This window comes from Gopherus evgoodei, chromosome 5 (genome assembly GCF_007399415.2).
Source record: "Gopherus evgoodei ecotype Sinaloan lineage chromosome 5, rGopEvg1_v1.p, whole genome shotgun sequence".
Classification (NCBI taxonomy): Eukaryota; Metazoa; Chordata; order Testudines; family Testudinidae; genus Gopherus; species Gopherus evgoodei.
In genome coordinates, this window is record NC_044326.1 from 27,382,228 (window position 1) to 27,406,884 (window position 24,657).

General features: G+C 44.6%; 2 protein-coding genes across 2 annotated transcripts in view; one reads left to right on the plus strand and one right to left on the minus strand.

Annotated features, from left to right (window-relative positions):
• ZBTB49 (zinc finger and BTB domain containing 49) overlaps positions 1-282 on the minus strand; it is a 30,470-nt gene extending 30,188 nt beyond the window's left edge. Inside the window, 1 exon segment of the mRNA XM_030563607.1 lies at positions 39-282. Within this exon segment, the coding sequence (XP_030419467.1) occupies positions 39-257 (219 nt within the window). The 5' untranslated portion in view covers positions 258-282.
• Positions 279-23,817, plus strand: LYAR (Ly1 antibody reactive). Its single transcript, XM_030563609.1, has 9 exons — positions 279-381; positions 2,525-2,714; positions 5,414-5,528; positions 9,954-10,061; positions 11,245-11,328; positions 18,091-18,508; positions 18,815-18,952; positions 22,660-22,745; positions 23,360-23,817. Exons 2-9 carry the CDS (start codon positions 2,593-2,595, stop codon positions 23,492-23,494), a joined length of 1,206 nt encoding a protein of 401 aa, XP_030419469.1. The 5' UTR covers positions 279-381; positions 2,525-2,592; the 3' UTR covers positions 23,495-23,817.
• The last annotated feature ends 840 nt before the right edge of the window (positions 23,818-24,657 follow it).

Sequence of the window (24,657 nt, forward strand, 5' to 3'; positions counted from 1 at the left end):
GGGCCGCTCTAAGGTCTCCTACCTCCCAACCTTCCTACCGGCTCCGGCGCCTTCTCTCCTCCATCACCGCGGCCGCCCCATGCCGGCTGGATCCCGATCGGGCCGCTACCCTCCCGTCCCGTCCCGTCCCTTCCGGTGGAGGCACTTCCGCTTCCCTGCAGAGGGACGGGGGGGCGGACTCGCGGTGGCACGCGAGCCGGGAGGGAAGACGGTAGTGGGGACACCGAGGCCCACGTGCAGCAGGGGAAGGGGAACATGGTGACACCATCCGGAGCGCAGGCGCAGTTGGGGCCGAGCGGTACTTCTTGCTCCGCGGCGGCCGGGTGGTAGCACGTGCCGGGTGCGGGATTGGCCGTTGGAGGCGGTGGCGCAGCATTTAAAGTGAGTGGAGTGGGAGGCGGTCGGGCCTGCACGGTTCGGAGCGCCGCAGGCTCCCAGGCCGCGGTCTGAGGGGCGCTCTCCGGGCATGGGAAGCAGTTGCGGGCACCGCGTCAGGCCGGGGCCTTTCCGTATGGAAGGCGGGTGGAGCAGGCCGAGCCCCGCCTGCGGGGGTGTGGCGGGGTCTGTGGCGCTCCGGGGGAGCCCGTCGGGGGGCTGGGGGATAATGGCAGGGCCTGGGAGACGCGCCTGCTGTCAGCTCGCGGCGCGCTCTGCGGTCCCGCCGCCGGGCTACGTCTGCCGCAAACGATAGAGCCTGGACGGGAGGTTTGTGCAGGGCCCTCAGCGGCCGGTCCTGCCCCAGCGAGCCCCCAGCCCGAAGGCGGGAACGCGAGGCTAACGCGGCCGGCAGGGGAAGGGAGGAGAGTCACAGTGGCTAGTTTACGATAGCCAGCCGTGGTGGCGGCTGGAGCTGCGCCCCGCAGCATGCGGCGAGGAGCAGGTAGCCGGCGGTAACGCTCAAGAGTAGGGTGACCAGATGTCCCTATAAAATCGGGACAGTCTCGATGTCTGGTGCTTTTCTTATATAGGCTCCTATTACACACACACCCCCACCCTCTGTCCCGAGTTGTCTCACTTGCTGTCTGGTCGCCCTGTTCAAGAGCAAGGCCTGGGGTAGGCTTGAAACAGGCTGGCCTAGGTACCTCAGGGCAAAGCTACACTACGGTGCTATGTAGGCGCAGCAGCAGCAATGGGAGAGATTCTTCCCTCAGCATCGTTAGCCACCTTTGCAAGAAGCGGGAGGTACGTAGATGGGAGAGTCTCTTGCCAACATAGCACCGGTGTGGACAGTGTGAAAGCTGCACCGCTGGAGGGGTGGGGTGGGGTGGAGCTCTTCACACTACTGAATCATAGAATCATAGACTATTAGGGTTGGAAGGGACCTCAGGAGGTCATCTAGTCCAACCCCCTGCTCCAAGCAGGACCAATCCCCAGATTTTTACCCCAGTTCCCTTAATGGCCCCCTCAGGGATTGAACTCACAACCCTGGGTTTAGTAGGCCAATGCTCAAACCCCTGAGCTATCCCTCCCCCCATGTACATGAATGATGTAAATTGTATCGATTCAGGCTGTAGTGCACACCTGTCCTCAAAGTATGAAAAATTTTGTGCCCTGAATGCTGCAGTAGGTCAACCTGACCCCCAGTGTAGATGCAGCTAGGTCAGCAGGCTTCTTCCCTTGATATAGCTACCACCTCTTAAGAGAGATGAGTTAACTACATTGAAAAACCCTTTGTGTTGATGTAGGAGGCATCAATGCTGTGCAGCACTGTAGCTGTGCTGCTGTGGCATAGACCTGCCCTAAATCCAAAAAATGGGTTCTACAAGGGTATCTGAAGAAGCCCAAGGATGCCTGGCATGAGATACCCCTTAGTAAGAGCCAAATATGGAAGTGGGTTTTAAAAAAGGCATGAAGGCAAGACTGGGAGGAGAAACAAAAGGAGAACTAAAATGAGAAAAGCGAGGTGGCGAGCAAGGGATGGTTCTATAGGCAGAAGAATAAAGCCTTACTTTTTTGAGTGAAAAGAGTTTGATCTTTATGCAAAATGTGACTGGAATCCCTGATAACACCAGAAAGCCATGATGTAGTCAAAGTGCCAGGAAAAGATTGCTTTTATCACTATAAAGTTGCATAGAATAGGGTCTGTGACTCTCCGCTGTTCAGAATGGAGGAGGTTAAATTAATCCAGGTGTGAGACAATACCATGGTGTCTGAACCAGGATTGTGGCAGCAGAGACACAGAGAGAGATCATATTTCAGAAATGTTACAAAGAGAGAACAGCAAGATTTGGCAAGCTCTTTAATGTGAGGAGGGAAGGAAAGGCAGGAGTCAGGTAATCTGAGTTTGTGACAGGAAGTTTTCTAGTTAAAAACATCAGAATAATTGTTTGAGTTGTATATACAGAGATAAGTTTGCAATTAAAAATGAATGTTACATCGAAGCACAATTAACTTGTGAATCTTGTTCACATTTAAATCTGGTAGATCCATGTGCACTTAATTTGTGTGGGTTGCTTACATTTTTCTTAAATATAATTCACATGCTTTTTCAGAGTTATAACATGAATTGCATATTTTTTTGTAGATTTCAGTTTGAAAAAGAAGCAGTTGTAAGCACCTTTGAGAAGAAACTATTTCGATCACTTCACCAAAATGGTAGTTTTTACCTGCAGTGCATGTGGAGAATCTGTGAAGAAAGGGCAAGTTGAAAAACATGTAAACATTTGCAGAAACTGCCAGTGCCTTTCTTGCATGGATTGTGGCAAAGATTTCTGGTATGTCAATGATGTTTGTGTAGTAGAGCTTGACAGATAAACTTGCACACTCCGCATTGACCATAGAAAAGCTTCCTAGGAAATCTTGAAGTTAAACTTATTTTGTGAGGTATTGGGGGTTTTTTGGTTTTAAATAAAACCCTGAAACTGACAACTCTAGCTGTAAGCTTATGCAAACACCCTTTCAAGTGTGAATCAAAACACGTGCTGTCCTGAGTTGGCAGTTGGTAGACCAGTGGTTTTCAAATGGCAGGTTGCGACCCAGTACTGGGTCACAGAATGTAAAGCACTGGGTTGCAGCAGCTCTGGTCAGCATCGCCGACCTGGCCGTTAAAAGTCCCATTGGCAGTGCTGCCCGGCTAAGGTAGGCTAGTCCATACCTGTTCTGACACCGCACTGCGCCCTGGAAGCAGCCAGCAGCAGGTCCAGCTCCTAGGCAGGGGGGCCATGGGGCTCCAAGCGCTACCCCTGCCCTGAGCACAGGCTCTGCACTGGGAGGGGGCAGTGCCTGTGGGCGAGAGTCATGCAGAGCCACTTGCATACCTCCACCTAGGAGCTAGACCTGCTGCAGGCTGCTTCTGGGGCACAGCGCAGTCCACGGTGCCAGGACAGGCAGGAAGCCTGCCTTAGCACCCTGCTGCACCGCTGACCAGTAGCTGCCCAAGGTAAGCCTGCACCCAAGCCCTGAGCCCCCCCCCCCACAAGATTCCCATCCTGCACCCCAAATCCCTCATCCCTGGCCCCACCCCAGAGTCAGTACCCAGAGCCCTGACACCCCCCCTGCACTCCAAACCACTGCCCCACCCCTGAACTGCCTGCTTCCCCCAACCTGGAGCCCCCTCCTGCACACCAAACCAGTCATCCCTGGCCCCACGGTGCACCCCAGTCCTCTGCCCCAGCCTTGAGCCCATCCCACACTCCAAACCCCTCATCCCCAGCCCTGTTGGGTTGTGAGAAGCAGGAATTTTCTTCAACTGGGTCGCCAGAAAAAAGTTTGAAAACCACTGTGGTAGGCCATTCCTTTGGTTCTACTGCATAGCTTCTCCAAAGTAGTAGCAGAGTGAGAAGATTAATTTCACAGCTGCTCTTCAGAGCCTTGGGTGCAGCCATGAAACTGACAAGAAATTATGCTAAAAACATATAAGCTGCAACAGGTTCTAATTGTGGGGAAAGGGATTTGGAAGGGAGAGAATAGCATTCTGCACTTCTCTGCAGGTTGAAGTGGGTTACTTAAACAATACCAAAGATGAGGGAGCAACATTGATGTTTGCTTTCCTTTTGTTAGTAACTTAAGTGTTACGGCATGAAGGTGTCCACTAGAACTTTTCAATCCCTGTTATATGGTGTAAACATCAGTTACCATTGTTACTCTTTGCAGCTATGAATTATAGTACTTTGAGCTTTTGATTATGGCAAAAATATTGCTGATTGTTGCAGAATCAGTGTGACTGTGGAATACTTTTTGCCAAAATTGCAGCAGCTCTGTCTATAACTACCCAGATCCTTCAAAAAAGCCCCACTGCAGTCTACCTTCCCAACTGTAAAAATAGAAATTAAAAGGAAATAATTGTAGGTACAGACTAGTAGGCTCTCTAGTGGGTAGGATTAGCTTTTCCATTATCGGTCCTATTTTTCAGTTACATCTCTACCTCGATATAACGCAACCCGATATAACACGAATTCGGATATAACATGGTAAAGCAGTGCTCCTGTGGATCAAAGCAAGTTCAGTATAACTCAGTTTCCCCTATAATGCGATAAGATTTTTTTGGCTCCCGAGGACAGCATTCTATCAAGGTAGAAGTGTATAAATAACTTGATCAGAAACATGTCCCTAGACAGAAGTTGGTAAACAATCTGTAAATCCAGGAACAAGTTTGTTTTAGAAGTGTATCTGTTTTTTTTTCCATTTTAGCACTAGCATCTGTTACAGAATTCGGGCCTCATTCCACTTTGCTGAAGGGGAAGAATGGTCCAGTGGTTAGGGCATTAACCTAGGACTTGAACTGAAGCCAGGTCTCTTGTGCTGCTCCAGACTTGCTATGTAAATTTGGCCAAGTCACTTAGCCTATTTCTGTTCCCAATCTGTAAAACAAGAATAAATAGTACATCACAACCTCACAAGAGTGTTGTGAAGGTTAATACATTAAAGATTGTGAGGCACTCAGATACATATGGTAACAGGAGCCATATAGCTACCTTAGATTTGAGCGGTGAGTGGTGCTCTATAAATGGTTTTTAAACTCTGCCGAAGAGCTTTTCCACAATATGAGCACAGGTAAATATTACATATAATAATTTATTTATGTAATTTTAGATGTATACTATTTTATATGTTTATATTTATTAAAGACCTAATTCTGCATTCTTTGCAAATCTTAACATCCATTGAAGTCAAGTGATATTTATCAGGCCCTAGACTGGCAGGAATTCAAGCAGTCCTCACATATGCACATACTTTACTTTACTCATGTGAATAATTCCACTGACTTCAGTGGGGCCACTAACACAAGCAGAAGTGTACACATTTGTAAGCATTCATAGGATTGGCAGATACATTTGTATTGTACAATGGCAACTCAAGTTTCCCTGCTTATGAAGCTTGCCTTGTTTGAGAGACTGACTGTGACCTGTTAAGTTTTGTTAATTGAAATGGAACACAGTTTACAGATTTTAAGTGTGGCTTATTAATATTTAAGGGGTGATGATTATAAGAGCCATGTGAAATGTATAAGTGAAGATCAGAAATATGGTGGCAAGGGTTATGAAGCCAAAGCTAACAAAGGAGATGTTAAACAACAGGAGTGGATCCAGGTAACACTTTTTAAAAAATATATATATTTAATGTTGTTTTCTTATAACTTTATTTCAGAAAACCATGTATACTAAAAACATAAATACTAATTCATATTGGGGAAAATAAACGTACAGATGTTTTGTTTTAAATAGCAATGCATGTTCTGAAAAATGGCCTGAAGAGAAGAGCAGACAAGCCTGACACTCTTAACATCTTGGAAAAGAGGAGACTAAGGGGGGGATTATGATAGAGGTATATAAAATCATGAGTGATGTGGAGAAAATAGATAAGGAAAAGTTATTTACTTATTCCATAATACAAGAACTAGGGGCCACCAAATGAAATTAATGGGCAGCAGGTTTAAAACAAATAAAAGGAAGTTCTTTTTCACACAGTCAACTTGTGGAACTCCTTGCCTGAGGAGGTTGTGAAGGCTAGGACTATAACAGTGTTTAAAAGAGAACTGGATAAATGCATGGAGGTTAAGTCCATTAATGGCTATTAGCCAGGATGAATAAGGAATGGTGTCTCTAGCCTCTGTTTGTCAGAGAGTGGAGATGGATGGCAGGAGAGAGATTACTTGATCATTGCCTGTTAGCTTCACTCCCTCTGGGGCACCTGGCATTGGCCACTGTCGGTAGACAGGATACTGGGCTAGATGGACCTTTAGTCTGACCCAGTACGGCCGTTCTTATGTAATGCACCTCACCAGCTGAGGCATCAGAAATTCAGGTTCGGTCCTTGCTGCTGTGCAGGATATTGTAAACATTAACATGCTCTTCCCCTGCGGGGAGTATGTCCATCTATTGTGACCCTGCTTGCTTTTTAGGGGGCTGAATTTGATTATTTCTCTAGTGGGGTGGTTGCTGTAAGTTGTGGAAAAGGAGAAAAAAGTGACAACAAAAAATTGCTGAGAGGATTCTTGAAGTTTCTAAGAGGGTTTTAGAGATCTCTTTGTCTCAGCCTTGAGAATTGTAAGGATTTTTTGTAAATAATCCCATCAACTTTCTTTCTTTTTTAAAAAAAAAAGTGACAATATTGTAATCAGTAATACAGGTCTTGAACTGGATTTGTAACCTTGTTTCTTCCACCTCTATGGCAACATCATTGCCAATGGTCACTTGAATCGCTTCAAATTTATCAACAGTAAACTAAAGGCTTGTCTATGCAAACATTTAATTCGCAGCAATGTGAAGTCTGAATCTACTCAGCAGTAACCTGCTGTGCACTAAGGGTATTTCTACATTGCACCTGGGAGTATACTTCCCAGCAGAGGCAGATGAACATGTGCACTAACTCTACTTGAGCTAGAGTGCTAAAAATAGCAGCATGGCTGCAGCAGCTCAGGCTAGCTACCCAAGTACAGTCATACCTGACCTACTAGGTTGGGGGTCAGCAACCTTTCACAAGTGGTGTGCCGAGTCTTCATTTATTCACTCTAGTTTAAGGTTTGGCATGCCGGTAATACATTCTAATGTTTTTTAGAAGGGCTCTCTCTACAAGTCTATATATTATATAACTAAACTAGTATTGTAAAATAAACAGGGTTTTCAAAATGTTTAAGAAGCTTCATTTAAAATGAAATTAAAATGTTGATCTTACGCTGCTAGCCTGCTCAGCCCACTGCTGGTCTGGGGTTCTGTTCCACTAGGCTGGCAGTGGACTGAGCGGGGCCTGTGGCCAGGATCCTGGCTGGCAAGGGTTCGACAGCCAGAACCCCACACCGGCGGCAGGCTGTGTGGGGCCGGCTGCTGGGACCTCAGACCAGCAGTGAACTAGCAGCTCAGCCCACAGCCGCTCAGGGGTTCCATCCACCGGCTCCTGCCAGCCAGGATTCTGACTGCTGGTTCCACTCAGCTCACTGCCAGTCTGGGGTCCCGGCCCTGCCCACATACAGTAGGTACCTACCTTCTTCCTGGTTCTGGCCCATTCTTTCTCTCTCTGCACGGAGCTGAGGGTGGGAGTGCACTGAACACAGGGCTGGGGGTGAAGGGTCTGGCCAGGAGCTAGAATGGGAGAGGGGGCTCAGGGTTGGGGCAGGAGGTTTGGGTGGGGCACTTATCTGGGCAGCTCCCACATGATGCGAGGGGTGCAGGTGGAAATGTGTGTGGGGGGGGGAGGGGGGGTTGCAAGAGCTCCTGTTTGGTGCTCAGGGTGGTGGTTGGGGGGCCTCAGGGCAGAGGTCTGTGGTCGTGGGTGGGGGTCAGGGCTCAGGGCAGAGGTCTGGGTGACTGCCCTCTTCAGAATCCCCAACCCCCTCACTCCTTGTCCCCTGACTACTCCCTCCTGAAACCCCTGCCCCCCAGGATCCCATCCCCTGTCTAAGCCTCCCTGCTCCTTGTCCCGACTGCCCCCCTAGGACCCTACCTGTCCCCTGACTGCTCCAACCCGTATCCACACCCCCTTTCCAAGACAGACCCCTGGGACTCCCATGCCCTATCCAACCACTCCCTGCCCCTTGACAGGACCCCCAGAACTCCTGACCTGTACAAGCCTCTCTCTGCCTGCTGCAACCCCTCTCCATACCCCTGCCTCCAGACAGCTGCCCGGATCCTCCTTGCTCCCTGACCCCTGTCCACCCCTGCCCTCTAACAGACCCCAGAACTCCCATGCCCCATCCACCCCTCTGCTCCCTGACTGCCGCCTCCAGAGACCCCTGCCCCTAGCCGCCACCACCACCCCAGGATCCCACCCCCTATCCAGCCCATCCTGTCCCCTGACTGCCTCCAGTCCTGGACCCTTACCTTGAGGCTGCAAGCAGAGCTAGATATGCTGTCCCACGGGAGCACACAGCCCCGCTCCTCAGAGTGCTGCACGTGTGGCAGCAGGGCTCCGGGTGAGTGGGGAGCATCTTTCCCTCCCCACGGAGCCCAACACTGGCCCGCAGGAGTGTGCAGCTCCGGCCCCCAGAGCTCTGCATGCGTGGCGGCAGGGCTCCAGAGGAGGGGAGAAGATGGGAGGTGGGGGGGGCAGTGGCTTTCTGCACTTGGCCCGGTACTCCGGCCTGGGACTGCAGGCTTGCTGCACTGGGCAGGATTTTTAATAGCATGGTGGAGTCCCAGCAGGCAGCCGCATGCTATTAAAAATCGGCTTGCGTGCTTTGGCATGCGTGCTGTAGGTTGCCAATCCCTGTACTAGGTACATACTCGGGCAGCTAGCCTGAGCTGCTGCCCTTCCCAGAGTGGCTATACTGCTGTTTTTGAACTGTGAGAAATCTTACAGCCCTCTACGATGTAGACATTACATAACCTAAGTATTTGTGTGGACCTTGCTGACGTGTACTAACAGTTCTTTAGTATGCTCTGATCTCCCCTGCTTTGCAATAGGAGTAGATCAAAGCACACTAAGAAACTGAGCAGGCTCCACACAGGCACTTAGCATGTGGCAAGCTAGTGCAGGGTACACTCTCACCCCAGCTTGTTGCAGACTAAGTGTTTGTCTACACAAAGCCTTAAAGCTGCTATCCTGCAGAGCACTGAAACCAGTATGTAACTTAAGTATTTAAATAATCCCATTGCTTTGAATTGGATTACAGATATCCTTGAAGTTATTCATGTATTTGAGTGAATAGCTAGAACAGGGCCTGAATTTGTAGTGGATGGTGGCGTGAAGATGAGCACTAGATTTGTAAAAAGTACTTACTATTTAAGTTACCAAAAAAGTAGCATAGTTTTACAGTGCCTCTTCATTTATCTGGTGGTCCTGAGAGATGCCCAAAACCTTTGTGGGGGGAAACCTGTAAACTGTCCAGTGTCTATTGGTTTGGTTTTTAATTTGGAAACCCACTGTGCAGATTTGTCAAAGATAACTGCTCCCCTTCTTTTAAAAGGCTGTGACATTCTGGAGTGCTTTATGAAGAGACATCCAGCTGGCATTCACTTCTAGTACAACTCACAGGGTATAACCAAACGTCGTTACACTAAAGTTCTCCAGTGTTTATGCTGCTTGTCCTACTTTTAGATATTTTAAATTTGAGATCACAGCTGAGCTGGTTTTTCCCCTCCTTTTTACCAGCGCATGATCTGAAAGCGAAGATGAGCTATATAGTGTGTACATTTAGTATACAGCTAGTGGAATAGCTTACCTTGGCCGGGCTATTTCTGAATTTAATTTTTCAAACTTAGTGCATCAGTTGTGTTTCAGCTTAGCTGTAAAGTGTTTAAATGATTCATATAATCACTTTCTATGATTCCCCCCCCCCCCAGTGAATTTTAGAACAAACTCAAGAAATGGTGTTTCTTGTGCACTTCTTGTAATACTAGAACACTTCCAGAATTGGCTGTATAATCTGTCTAAATATAAACATGGCAAATACTAGACTATACGATAAATGGTTTGCAGATGTTATGCAAGGTACTCTGTATTTCTGATCTCATCTTGCATCTGACTTTGCTAGTTAATTCAGTGCTCCTTTGACAAGTTGTTCGGTTTCTTTCTTGCAGAAGATTCATGAAGTAATAAAGAAGCCAAACATTAGCTCAAAAGTGAGAAACATCTTGGAGCAAATGCACACCTATGACAATATTCCAAGAAAAAGGGTCAAATTTCAGGTATGATTTTAGAGACAAGCAGTGGTTTTGAAATTAGGACTAATGGATTATACGCTTATATGTGTGCCACTAACTTGTGTTACCTGAGACAAGTTGCTTAATGTGTCTGTACATCTGTATAATTGGCAAGTAAGGCAGAATAACTGTCTGAGACTTACTAATATTTATAGAGCCTTGATCTTCGGATGAAAGGCCTTCTGTTTACATAATTTTTATCTAAATTATTATTAGTCAGACATGTTGGAGAATTTCTTGGGTTTGGAGCCCTGTAAGTGCAAATTCCCCCTCTAAGTCTCTCCCCTCAAACCACACACTTTAATATTTCTCCATCTGCTGTTTCTGCCAACTTACACATTCCCAAACACACCTCAGAACATTGTAGTGATCTTTCTGCTAGACATTGCTCCTTCCAGAAACCTTCATTGCCATTCAGGGCTCAACTTGTTTTCCTCCAAATGTCTATTGGCAGCTCAGTAAGGTGTCAACTATGCCAGGTTCCACATATTTTATATAGCATCCATAAAGAATAACAGACATGCCTGGGATAAGTGAGCACGTTTCTCCTACTCCATGCCTCAGTTTGTGTGGCTGATAATGGACGATATGTATATTCAGGTTCAGGAAATAGATGCTGTGGTGAAACTTCTTGAGCTACCACAGCAGACGTGAACATTCAAGTAGCTTTCTGAGGAACCGGTGATTTCAGGTGAAGTGAATGGTATTGCATGGGAACGTTGCAACATAATATACCAAAGCTATAGAGATCAAAATCTTGAACAGTGCAATGTCACTTCAGTAGTCCTTTCCTGGAACAAATGAAATAGTACGTTGCAATGAGGAAACCTTTATGGCCACAGCATTAAAGCCCTTTTTAAAAAAAAAAAATCTGCTTTTGCTGATTTCTCAGAATATGAAAAGAAATTTGCTGCTGCACTTTCCTCTGCAGCAGGAACCCCTGAGACAGCACCAACAATTTTCTAAACAGATACGTGTGCAACTTATTTGCATTTTAATAATCTATGACAAACTAAGGAAATGACCTTGGAGTGTGCTCACTTGTCCAATATTTTAAATGACTTCAGTGAACCTGAATAAGTTTAATTTTACTTTATCCTACATAGGGCTAAAAAGTTAAAATTGAATGCCTGTCACTTCTCATTTCTACTATTCTTTTTCTGCACAGAATTGGATGTTGAACAGCTTTAATGTTGACAATAGTGCTCTGCAAGACCAGGTGTGGGATATCTTTTCTGAAGCAACCAGCAACGTAAGTCAAATCAAAGCCACAATCTTTCAGTAAGAATAGAACAATAGGGAAACGGGGGAGAACCTTCAAGACTCCTATTGGAGACACTAAGTACTGTACGTTAGGGAAGAGTCATTCCTGATGTCCAAACAAAATATGGAGAGTACATGAGACTAAATTTTTGCTAATCTATGGTGCAATGTATTGCTGATACAGCATAGCTGGGGTATGCACAACAACCTCTCAAGGTAAGCTATAGGCAGTGATTGCATCATGGTAGTAGGAAGGTATGTGTAAACTTCTTATCCCAGATTGCTTTTTCTAATAAGGAACAGAAAATCCACTTTCAGTTACAATGGACAAAAGATGTGCAAATATATTATCAGACACAGATGTCAGATTGAAGTAGTAATGATCTGAGTGTACATATATTGTTTCATTTACCCACCCACTGAAGTGTTCTATTAACTCATTTTATAAGTGCAACTTTAAAATTTGGATTTTTCTATTGAAAAAGAATAGTTCTATAAATATAAATGTTATCTAATGCATTTTAAGATTAATAATTCTTTTCCTAGAGGCACAGCTTCATTAAGATGAATTTAAGGTTAAGAATATCAATAATTTAAGGGTAAAACATCATAGGTATGGACTGTCACCCAGTCAAGTGTTCTAAATCTAGGAAATTCAGAATTAAGGTTACACTTAAAAAAATCCAAACATATTAAGAAATACACCGTTAAGACAACCAAGCAACTCTAACTCTGCCCTGTAGTGATGTCATGCAATAACTGTCAGTACGATTAAGGCATTTTTACTGTTTGTGGTCCCAGATATTCATTTTTCCCCCCCCTTTTGGCCTCACTGCAGGGCAGTAAGAACTTTAACTCAAAGTGCAAATGCTGTAAGTTTGGAAAGTATGTGCTCATGTCCTCATACAAAACGCAACAGTGAATCCATGCTTTAAATCGGGTCAGCAACCTTTCAGATGTGGTGTGCCAAGTTTTCATTTATTCCCTCTAATTTAAGGTTTCATGTGCCAGTAATACATTCTAACCTTTTTTTAGAAGGTCTCTTTCTATAAGTCTATAATATATAACTAAACTATTGTATGTAAAGTAAATAAGGTTTTTAAAATGTTTAAAAAGCTTCATTTAAAATGACATTAAAATGCAGAGCCCCTTGGACCAGTGGCCAGGACCTGGGCAGTGTGAGTGCCACTGAAAATCAGCTCGCATGCCACCTTTGGCATGTGTGCCATAGGTTACCTACCTCTACTTTAAGTACAAAATGGAACTCAGTCTTGCTTATAGAGTTGTAACCAGCAACTCTCAACATTTTTTTTTCTAAACTTTTTTTTTTATCTATGTGAGCTGGATGCTCCCAATTTCTGTTTAATATTCTGATTTGCTTAGCTGTTGCCAACACCTTCTGTCTCTCGTAGAGAAATATCTTTACCTATTCACTATTACATTGTAATTTAGGAACTACCCTCTGCCTGGACTTGCCTTGTTCTTCTCTGATGTTCTCTGTTGCTGCTTCCCTGAGCTTCACAGCACTCCATCTGCCTGGAAATTTTGCTGTTGCAATGAAAGACTGTTACTCACCTTTGTAACTGTTGTTCTTTGAGATGTGTTGCTCATATCCATTCCAATTAGATGTGCATGCGCTGTGTGCACGATCATTGAAAGATTTTTAACTTAGCAACACTTGATGGGTCAGCTGAGGCACCCCCTGGAGTTGGCACCCTTATGGTGCTGGATATATGCCCCTGCTGACCCAACGCCCCCTTAGTTCCTTCTTGCCAGCTACTCTACAGAGGGGAAGGAGGACGGGTTTGGAATGGATATGAGCAACACATCAGAAAGAACAACAGTTACAAAGGTGAGTAACCATTTTTCTTCAAGTGCTTGCTCATATCGATTCCAATTAGGTGACTCCCAAGCCTTACCTAGGCAATGGGGTCAGAGTGAGATGTCGCAGAGTGAAGGACTGCTGAATCAAATGCAGCATCACCCCGGACTGCTGCACTATCGCATAGTAGGAAGCATAGGTATGTACTGATGACCAAGTTGCTACCCTACAGATCTCCTGTATGGGCACATGAGCCAGGAAGGCGGAGGATGAAGTTTGAGCCCTTGTAAAGTGGGCAGTAAGGTGCGTAGTTGGGACACCAGCCAAGTCATAGCATGCACATATGCATGATGTAATTCAGGACAAGATGTGCTGTGAAGAGACCAGGAGGCCCTTCATCCAGTCTGCCACTGCTATGAACAGCTGGGTCGTCCTCCTAAAGGGTTTAGTTCATTCGATGTAAAAGATAAGGGCACTGTGAACGTCTAGGGAATGAAGCTGTTGCTCTTGTCGAAGCATGCGGCTTTGGGTAGAAGACCAGAAGGAAGATGTCTTGGTTGACATGGATAGCAGACACCACCTTAGGAAGAAAGGAAGAGTATGGTTGCAGCTGTACCTTATACGGTGGGTCCGACGTGAGGGCTCAAAGTTCCAACGTGCATCTCGCCGAGGTTATAGCGACGAGGAAAGCTGTTTTCCAGGAAAGGTACAGAAGCAAGACAAGTGGCCATCGGCTTGAACAGGGCACCCATGAGCCTGGCTAGGACCAGGTTGAGGTCCCATGTAGGGGTCAGATGCCGAATTTGCAGGTACAGACATTCCAATCCCTCAAGGAACTTGCTGACCATGGGATTGGAGAAAACCAAGTGCCTGTTTTTGCCCAGGTGGAAGGCAGAAATTGCTGCTAGCTGTACTCTGATGGATGAAACTGCTAGGCCTTGCTGTTTCAAGGACAAGAGATAATCTAGGATGGTAGGTACTGGCACCTCCAGAGGGGCAGTATTGCTTAGGGCACACCAGCAGGAGAAGGGCTTCCACTTGGCCAGATACGTTGACCTAGTAGAGGGCTTTCTGCTATCCAAGAGAATGTGCTGCACTGAGCAGGAGCAACATAGAGTATTAGCCATGCAGTATCCATGCTGTGAGATGGAGGGATTGCCGGTCCAGATGACGCAGTCAGCCGTGCTCCTGAGTCATCAGGTCCGGCCACAATGGGAGTGGAACTGGTGTGGTCACCGACAGATCGAGGAGAGTGATGTGCCAATGTTGCCTGAGCCACGCTGGGGCAACCGAGATTAAGCAGGCCTTGTCTCATCGCAATTTGAGAAGGACTTTGTGGACCAACAGGAATGGAGGAAAGGCGTAGGGCAGATGGTCTTTCCACAGCATCAGGAAGGCATCCAATATGGAGCCCGGGGAGCGCCCCTGGAAAGAGCAGAATACCTGGCACCTCCAATTCTCGCAAGAGGTGAAAAGGTCTGTAGGGAAATCGCCACTTCCGGAAAACAGAATGGATAATGTCTGGGCGAATCGACCACTCATGAGCCAGAAAGGATCTGCTGAGGCGATCTGCCAAGGTATTTTGGACTCCTGGGAGAAGCAACGCCACTAGGTTGATCAAGTGCAGAATCGATCATAGCCCACGGTGGAAAGTGATAGATTCTGCATAGGTGGAAAATGGTCCAGCTGCCTAATCCCTCTATGCTAGGGCCGTTTCTCTGAGCCCAGAGGGGGGCGACTGACAGTGGCTTCTGGGATCCGATGTTCCGAGTGGGTAGACTGAGAAGCTCCCAATGGGATGCCTTGGGCCTGATGGTATGCCCAAGGCATCCAAAAGGACCATTGTGGGGGTCCCTGAGCAAGATCCTGCCCCTCATCGTGCCATTGGCTAGCATCGTCCGCATCTTGGTAATGGATGCGGTAGCCATTCTCCACTTGGGACAACCTCAAGTTGGGGTAGGAAGGCCAAGGTAGAGCCAGTGCAACCCAGCATGAGTGATAGTCATGCATTGTTAGCCCGCGCAGCGGGGATGGAGATCAGCGCCGCGGTCTCGAGCGGTTCTGTAATCTGGACCGGGACCAATGGTTGTATCGGGGCCAGGAGGTAGATCTGGACCTGGATGAAGATCTATGGGCGAAGCAGTGGTGGGAACGACATCAAGGAGACTGGTGCTGGGATTGGTGCCAGGAGCTGGACCAGTACCGATCATATCAGGAAGGAGATCTTCTTGAGGTGGAGCAGCACTGCGAGTACGACCGGCACCAAGATGGTGATCGGTGCCATGGAGGAGACCAGCTTCTGGATCAGGACTGTGACCAGGAACCAAGATCGGTGCCGACCCTTCTTGCCCTGCAATGGAGGGTGCATCATAGAGGGCTTCCCTATTGATGGAGCAGCCCGCACCAGCAGTACCGAAGTTTGTGACGGTCCCAGCTCAGTGAGTGCAATCGGGTCTTGAGCAATGGAGAAAATCTCTGGGGTGGAAGGCAGGCCGAGTTCAACCATGGTGCTCACTGTGGAGCTTATGTGCACCGGCCTCAACGGCGCTTGCAGCACCGGAATCAATAGTGCCAGAGTTGGAGCCTTCGCGGGACGGTCCAGCACGGGACACTGCTCCAAAAGGGGCACAGGCAGTGCCAGCAACTGTACAGGAGCAGCAGGTTGCTTGCACTGATTCCTGGATCCTGGAGACAGCGAGCGGTGCTGCACTGGTAATGGTGCCGGAGACGTCTGGTGCTGGAGGCGCGCTTTAGACCAAGAGCGCCGCGTCTCGGCATGGGGCTGGGCTAAGTGCTGCCTTCAAGAGGAGCTGCTTCAAACAAAAGCCCTGCTCATTTTTTGTCCGAGGCTTGAATGCCTTCTGAATGAGGCTCTTATCTAGTGGTTGGGATTCCCCCAGGCACTTCAGACAGGAGTCATGGGGGTCTCCTGTAGCCATCAGCTTGAGGCAGGCTGAGCAGCGTTTGAAGCCAAGACCTAGGCATGGGCCCGATACTGGGAAAGGGAGAAGCCCCTTGCCTCCAATCACTATGTACACTAATTACAAAAACTATTAACTACAACTAGAAACTACTAACAACTACACTATAACAACTATCTACAGTATAAACAAGCTAAGAGCTAGGGAAGTGGAGAGCAGCAAGGCTGCGCTCCACAGTTCCAACAACCGTCATGGGTGCTCAACTTATCTTACCTTTCTGGGGGAGCACCAAACTCAACCAGATAGTACTCTGCCGTCAATTTAGCGGGTCTTCACTAGACCCGCTAAATCGACATCCGCTGCATTGCAACAGCCTCAATCTCCCTGTTTTGTTAAAGACAAGCCCTCAATCTGTTTCATACCTTGTTCCAGGGGAAGTCATCTCTGCGAACCTGAGGGGGCGTTGGGTCGGCAGGGGCATATATCCAGCACCATAAGAGCACCTGTCATAAACAGATAAGTAAGAGTTAATAGAACAGAAGTACTTCATATCTCTTTTGCCTGTAAAGGGTTAACAAGATCAGTGAGCCTGGCTGTCACCTGACCAGAGGACCAATCAGGGGACAGGATACTTTCAAATCTTGAGAGAGGGAAGTTTTTGTGTGTGCTGTTCAGATTTTGGTGGTGGTTCGCTCTGGGGGCTCAGAGGGACCAGATGTGCAACCAGGTTTCTCTCCAATCTCTCTGATACAGTCTCTTAGCTGTCCAGAATAGTAAGTACTCGGTAGATAAGGCGAGTTAGGCTTATGTTTGTTTTCTTTATTTGCAAATGTGTATTTGGCTGGAAGGAGTTCAAATTTGTATTTTGCTGAAAGGATTTTAATTTGTACTTGTATACTTAGGCTGGGAGGGTATTCCCAGTGTCTATAGCTGAAAGATCCTGTAACATATTCCATCTTAAATTTACAAAGATAATTTTTACTGTTTTTTTTTCTTTAATTAAAAGCTTTTCTTATTTAAGAAGTTGATGGTTTTTTTTTATTCTGGTGAGACCCTAGGGGACTGGGTCTGGATCCACCCAGGGAACTGGTGGGGAGAAAGGAGGGGACGGGGGGAGAGAGGTTAATTTTCCTCTGTGTTAGGATTACTTTCTCTCTAAGGGAGAGTCTGGGAGGGGGAGAGAGAAGGATGGGGGGGAAGGTGAATTTTCCTCTCTTGTTTTAAGCTTCAAGGAGTTTGAATCACAGCAATCTTCCAGGATAACCCAGGGAGGGGAAGCCTGGGAGAGGCAACGGTGAGGGAAAGGTTTTACTTTCCTTGTGTTAAGATCCAGAGGGACTGGGTCTTGGAGGGGTCCCCGGGCAAGGTTTTGGGGGGACCAGAGTGTACCAGGCACTGGAATTCCTGGTTGGTGGCAGTGCTACAAGTACTAAGCTGGTGATTGATCTTAAAGAAATTCATGCTGGTACCCCATCTTTTGGACGCTAAGGTTCAGAGTGGAAAACTCTACCATAACAGCACCACTCCTGGGGGCGCCTCGGCCAACCCACCGAGTGTTGCTAGAATAAAAATCTTCAGACGATCGTGTGTGCAGCTCACGTGCACACCTAATTGGAATCGGTATGAGCAAGCACTCAAAGAAGAAATTAAGTTTATCATTTTGGAACATCTAAAATAATGAATTATCTAATATATTTTGCAAATGCCCACTTCATTCTTCTAAAACCAAAATTAAGTGTAATAACAAATGACAAGCATGCATGTGTTAATTTTAACATTTCAGATGGGGCAGTTAGAGTAAGGCATGTCCTTCAGTTTTCAACTGAGATGGTGGAGATAATGCAAGTAATGCTATCCTCTAATTGTTTTGTTTTTTATTTATTTTTATTCAGAGCATAATATTTCTTTCTCTACCCCCATGAATAATGCAGTAGATCTGGGTGGCATTACCAAATGAAGTATGTGAAAGACATTTTTATTACAATATTTTTTCTTTTTTTAAAAAAAGGGGCCAAGCAAAAAAGAACTAGAGAAACCATTGCAAAAAGTAGGAAACCAGCCTGTAAAAAGTGAAGTAAACCCATTGTCTACAGAAAACGAAATGATGGCTGATAAACTTGAGAAGAAAAAGAGTAAAAGAGAGCGAAAAGAAGAGAGACAGAAAAACAAAAAGACAGAGAAAAAAGACATGAAATTAGAAAGCCAACGAGAGAGCTTTGAAAATAAAAAAGGAAAAAAATCTAAGAAAGAAAAGGAAGGTACTGAGGATGAAAATGAGGGAACTTCCAAAAGCAATAATGCAGACAGAAAGAAGAAGAAAAAGCATGAGAGGAATAATACAGCTCAAGTGGATATAAATGGAAATGGTAATCATAATGAAGAAGAACAAACAAATACAAAGAAACAAAAACGTAAACATGCAGAAGGTATATATCTAGCTCACATTCCATGCAGATTTTAGTTAAGTGTTTGTTCTTTTTGGCATCTTGAAAACTCAGTAACCTGCTCTGGTAAAATCTTTAACAACTATAAACTATAAGTTTAAAAAAAAAAAGTATACAAAGCAACTTAACTTGCATCACATTACAATGTTTTTTTAATTTTTTTATTTCAAGAAAAATCTTACAGCAAACTCCAATGCCAATAATAGAAACTTTTTAGGTTTTTTTAGTAACTTAAATGTTTTAATATTTCCTCATCATATTTCTCTTATCCCTCTCTCCCTTGTCTAGAAGAACCTTGCACCACAACAAAAAGAATGAAATATATAAAAACATCTGCAACAACAGAAACTGAAAAAAGTGAGGATGCAGCCATGGAAACTGAAGAAATTGGGGATGCAGATGAAGAAATTGGGGATGCAGATAAAGGTATCTTCAAACTTAAAATGGAAGTTTAGACATATATCTTAGTAAGATAGTTATGTGCTTGTGAAATCAGTCATTAAGTGCTGGTATTCATTTGGGGCAAAACTCTGAGCAAAGGGCTGCCCCAGAAGAAGACCGTGAACCAGATTGTGACTAATGGCTTGTCTTCACAGTGTTGCATTGCTGAGAGATGCTCTCTGCTCAACTTATCTTACCTTTCTGGGGGAGCACCAAACTCAACCAGATAGTACTCTGCCGTCAATTTAGCGGGTCTTCACTAGACCCGCTAAATCGACATCCGCTGCATTGCAACAGCCTCAATCTCCCTGTTTTGTTAAAGACAAGCCCTCAATCTGTTTCATACCTTGTTCCAGGGGAAGTCATCTCTGCGAACCTGATACCTGATGCAGACTCTTTCTCCTGATTTGTTTGTTCAGGTGTGCTCGCCACTATCCACAGCACCCACTTCCACCCACCTTCTAGGAATGGGCAACAACTGCCCCACAGAGGCTGCTCTTGTGTTCCTACAGAATCCCCTGCGCTGGCTACCTGTATTGTAAGAGGAGGTGGCATGTCTTGCACCTAGATCATAGAATATTACACTGCTCTACAGCCAAAATGCTTCTGAAATAAATGTAGTCCAACTTCACTAATTCTGGGTCACTGAGAACAAAAATGATGCTTAAAATTGTTGATTGGCTCTGGTTTTCAAGATATGCTATTGGGTCAGTATATATGACCCTTGACTTGGGAATGGCGGAGGATAAGTGAGTTAGAAAGGGAAGGGATCTCAGTTTAAACCAGAAATGACTAAAATACATCTTTGACTGCATCTATGAATAAATCTATGACTGGATGTGGACAGTACTTGCTTTTTAGGCAAAACAATGAATGATGCAATCTGAAGCTGGTATTGCGTCATACATGATATGAATTGCATCATGTTATTCCTAGAAGTCATGGATGATGCAATCATAACGAAGCTTACATCACTCTGCTGAACAAATTGCCTTATATCAGCTCTAGAAATCATACAGTGTTGTGCTCTTATTTGTCAGTGTTTGATTTTGCAAAGGGACACATTTGTGTTTAGCCAAAGTGAGCAGAGATGCCTCGTACTTGTGTGAACAGTGCAGATAACTTCTGCTATGTTTGTGGTGAAGTGACTTTTGCATCACAAAAGCGCAGTATAACCACTATGGTTAAGAGAGCCTATCACCTTTATTTTGGCTGCAAAATTGGAGATCAGGACAAGAGGTGGGCCCCACACATATGTTGCAACACTTGTGCAACAAATCTTCGCCAGTGGTTGAACAGGAAAAGGAAATCTATGCCTTTTGCAGTGCCAGTGATTTGGAGAGAGCCAACAGATCATACCAGCAATTGTTACTTCTGCATGGTGCCTCCAGTGGGGAAAAGTGTGTCAAAGAAGAAAAAGTGGACTGTGCATTATCCAAACATTCCATCAGCTATACGCCCAGTACCCCACAGAGAAGGACTGCCGGTTCCTGATGCAGCAGAATCATTCTCACTTGAGTCAGACGAGGAAGAGGATGAAACTTCTGGTCCTGAACCATCAATGTCACAGGACCCACATTTTCTCCCATCCCTCCTCCTCTGAACCACACTTCATAACAAAGTGAACTGAATGACCTTGTCAGGGATTTGTAACTCCCCAAGAGTAAGGCAGAGCTGTTGGGCTCCAGACTACAGCAGTGGAATCTCCTGGCAGGCTATCAGGGCAAATGGAGCCCATCAATGCTTGCAGACTATTGCTGGACAGTGACAAGAGATGCTCCATTTAATGAATACAAGAGACAAGCCAAGAAGTGCTGAGTAGACACTGAACAGGACTAAACCATGTACATAATAGTTTTTTGCCTTTTGTTTCATAATAAAATTTATTCATAAAACCCTTTTGCTGATTTTTAAAGTGTTACATAAACAGGACAGGTGAAATATCATGTAAAGCAACCATAAACACATGAAAAGACCTAGGTTTACAATTTATGATTAAAACTCTACTATCTACACAATATACATAGACATAAAATGTAAAAACTTAAATATCTTAGAAACAGTAGCCAATCAGTTGTTTTAATTGTCATATTTGAATTCAGCACATCAAAATACATAATAAATATCACATTTTATCTCTGAAGCAGACGACTTCTCAAAAATTGTAGACCAGTGTTATTAGGGTTGGAAGGGACCTCAAGAGATCATCTAGTCCAACCCCCTGCTCAAAGCAGGAGCAATCCCCAAATGGCCCCCTCAAGGACTGAACTCACAACCCTGGGTTTAGCAGGCCAATGCTCAAACCACGGAGCTAGCCCTCCCCCCAGAGTCCTTTGCATGACATGATAGCTGGGTCACAAATTGGCCTTATTTCTATTTTTAGCTAGTTGTATTTGACATCCAGAATATATATATAATGAATCTTTTTTTTATTGAGCCCATGTAATTTGGGGATATAGTTTCTACATTTAGAAGTAATACTAATTAATGGCTTCCTAAGTATGCATTATGTGTTAAATTTGCCACCCTTTTTAAAAAAAAAGGGGGAGAAAACCCTCAATTTCCTATTTGTGCGTCACATAGGAGCTGAGATAAATTAGATGAAAGTGCTTTGAGATCCACTGGTGAAAAGCACGATATATTTATTTTAAGGTCTCAGCTTCTCCCTTTCCCAGGATGGTGTCTTGTCATTTGTTCTTCCTTCATGATGAGCTGGTGTGCTAATGCAACAGCACCCACTTTGGTCAGACAGAGCATTGCACAGAATCTGCTCTGTCTGGCAGGGCAGTCAGTCAGCATCTCTTGCTTAAGGCTTAGTTGGCTCTAGAAAATTAAGAGGGTTTAATTGTGTTGCTCAGGGATGTGAAAAATCCCCACATACCCCAGGAGAGACAGTTAAGCCAACCGAAACCCCAGTGTAGACAGCACTAGATCAATGAAAGAATTCTTCCATTGATCTAGCTGTTGCCTCTTGCAGAGGTGGATTACCTATGCTGATGGGAGAACCCCTCCCACTGGCTTAGGTAATGGCTATACTGAAGTGCTGCAGATGTGCCATTGTAGCATTTCAAGTGTAGACAAGGCCTGAGTCTGTGTGGTAGGCCCATTCTGGGCAATGAAGGGTGTTAGCTTCAGTCCTGCTGAGGTTTATGGGTTTCCTCCTTTACCCTGTCAGTTTGCTGGTCCCTGTCCTCAGCAGATCTGGAAACTCCTTTTGGCTCTGAGGGACTAGTAAGGGAACCCAGGCCCACCCACTCCACTGGGTTCCAGCTCAGGATCCTTAAACCAGGCAGGTGGAATCAGGCCTCAGCAACTCCTCCTGCTGTGCTGCGCTTCCTACCTCCCTAGGTTCTGTAGGCTTCTACAGCCTGTATATCCAGTCATCCCTTTTCTGGGTGGCTTCACACCAGCTTTCCAGCAGGACTTTCCTTCTCCAGCTTGCTTGCCCCTCTGCTTCCCAGCTTTTATTCTTCCAGTTGATTGCCAGGCCAGCATGGGGTCTGTACACCCCATTACAGTAGCTAACCTGAGGAACAACTTGCTTGATCCTTGTGCCAGGGTGGTCCTGCTGCTGTGGGTGCAATAATAAGGCAAGGATGGTTCTGTGATTAGTTTTAGCTAGAACGTGTGATGAAAAGATGACTTAGAAATATAAAAGATGTAATACCATTATGTTTTTAACAATATTATAGGTAAATTCAACTGGAAGGGAACTATCAAAGCTGTTCTGAAGCAAGCTCCAAACAATGAAATTTCAGTTAAAAAACTAAGAAAAAAGGTACAGTAGTCTTCACTTTTAAAACCCCTTTTAGTTTGTAAAATAGGTAATTTAAAAGAAAACTGTGAAAACATACAACTATCCTACATAGACAAAGTCTTTAAGTATATAGTCATATGCCGTTAAATGTGACCTGGTTAATTAGTAAACTGTATAAAAGATTAAAAAATGTGTGATTAAGGAGTTTATTTTGTGATTTTTAAATTGGATATTCCCCCAATCCAGCAAAACACCACCCAAGGACATACACTTCACCTCGATATAATGCTGTCCTTGGGAGCCAAAAAATCTTACTGTATTATAGGTGAAAACCGTGTTATATTGAACTTGCTTTGATCCACCAGTGTGCGCAGCCCCACCCCCCGGAGCTCTGCTTTACCGTATTATATCTGAATTCGTGTTATATCGGGTGGTGGTATATCGAGGTAGCTGTGTACTTAAGTTTGCAATTTCAGCTTTGAGTTGTAAGTATTAATAGATTTCTTGCTGGATTTTAATTAAGCAATGTTATTGAATTGAGACATAATGTGTGTGCATTTTCATGTGGAATGTTTAAGTGAAAAAGTGGACATCGTTCCTGTTAACTTGAACTATTTCTTTGTTTTTTTGTGTAGGTTTTAGCCCAATATCATGCAGTAGCTGGTGAACATCATAAATCACAAGAGGATCTTTTAGTCATGTTTAATAAGAAAGTGAACAATAATCCCAAATTCAAGGTTTTAAAGGACAAAGTTAAACTCATGAAATAGAAAATGAGTGGCTTCATAATGATCAAGTTCTACAATTGCAGACTGCCCAAATTGTCTTATCACGTATACAAACACAGCTTTCACTGACTTCAGCAGATGCTGAGTATGAATCACAGCATAATTTAGCTGTAATTCTATTCCTGGATTCCTCACTCCTTTTTTCTTCCCTACATACTTATATGTACAACTGAAATTTGGGAATGGTTGCATATGTTTTCAGAAATTATGGTTTTTATAGAAAATATATTTTTGGTAGAACGTTTAACAGACATTGGAAAATTGTTGCCCATTCTATTAAAATCCTTTTCATGTTACTGAATTTATACAGGTGTGCATTTGCTTCTTAAGACCCAGCTTGTATTGCACCTTTGCAGAAGCAGTACAGCTGCAAACTTGATGTATTAATACAACACCTCATGAAAATAATTTGTTATATGAGAAGCAAAAATGTTTTGGTCCAAAGCTAATGGTATATGCTGCAGATCATACATACTAATATTTGAGTATCCTGTTTTGTCATAAGGAATAATTGAGATTTGTCTGTGTCAAGTCACTATCCATTTAACGTTTAATTTCCCAGTGCATACTAAATGAAAATAGATACCTTCATACACACAGTTAAATCTGTTCATATTTTATTACCATGAATATTTGGTTAGAAGCCAAGTAAAGCTTGGGGGTGGGTTGATTGGTTGGTTTGTGAGGGCCATTGCCTCAATTGGAAATTTGACAATAAATATTGATAATGCCAGTTTATCAAATTGAGGAAATGGTTCCCAATTTTACCTATTCTTGTTTGTGCTTTTAGAATAATGCACTAATTAAAATTGCAGGTAGTATTAAACTGGAAGGTGTTATAAATATTTCTGTGACTTCAAAGTAGTAAGGAACCTATAAATGTGTAGAGGAGTGATTGATAAAATTAAATTTGTATAGAGAGTATTACTTGAAGTAACAACAGATTTTAAAGTTTCAGGCTGTCACAAGATACCCCTATTATCTGGAAATATCTAATAGCATGGAATATCCAGGAAAGTGGTGGAAAAACTGGCCTGGAACATATAGGATTAGCAGCTGACAGGATTCTGATAGGGCTTTAGGATCTCTGAGAAGCTGTAAATGAACAATTTTATTTGTGCCCGCAGTTAAAATACATCAACATA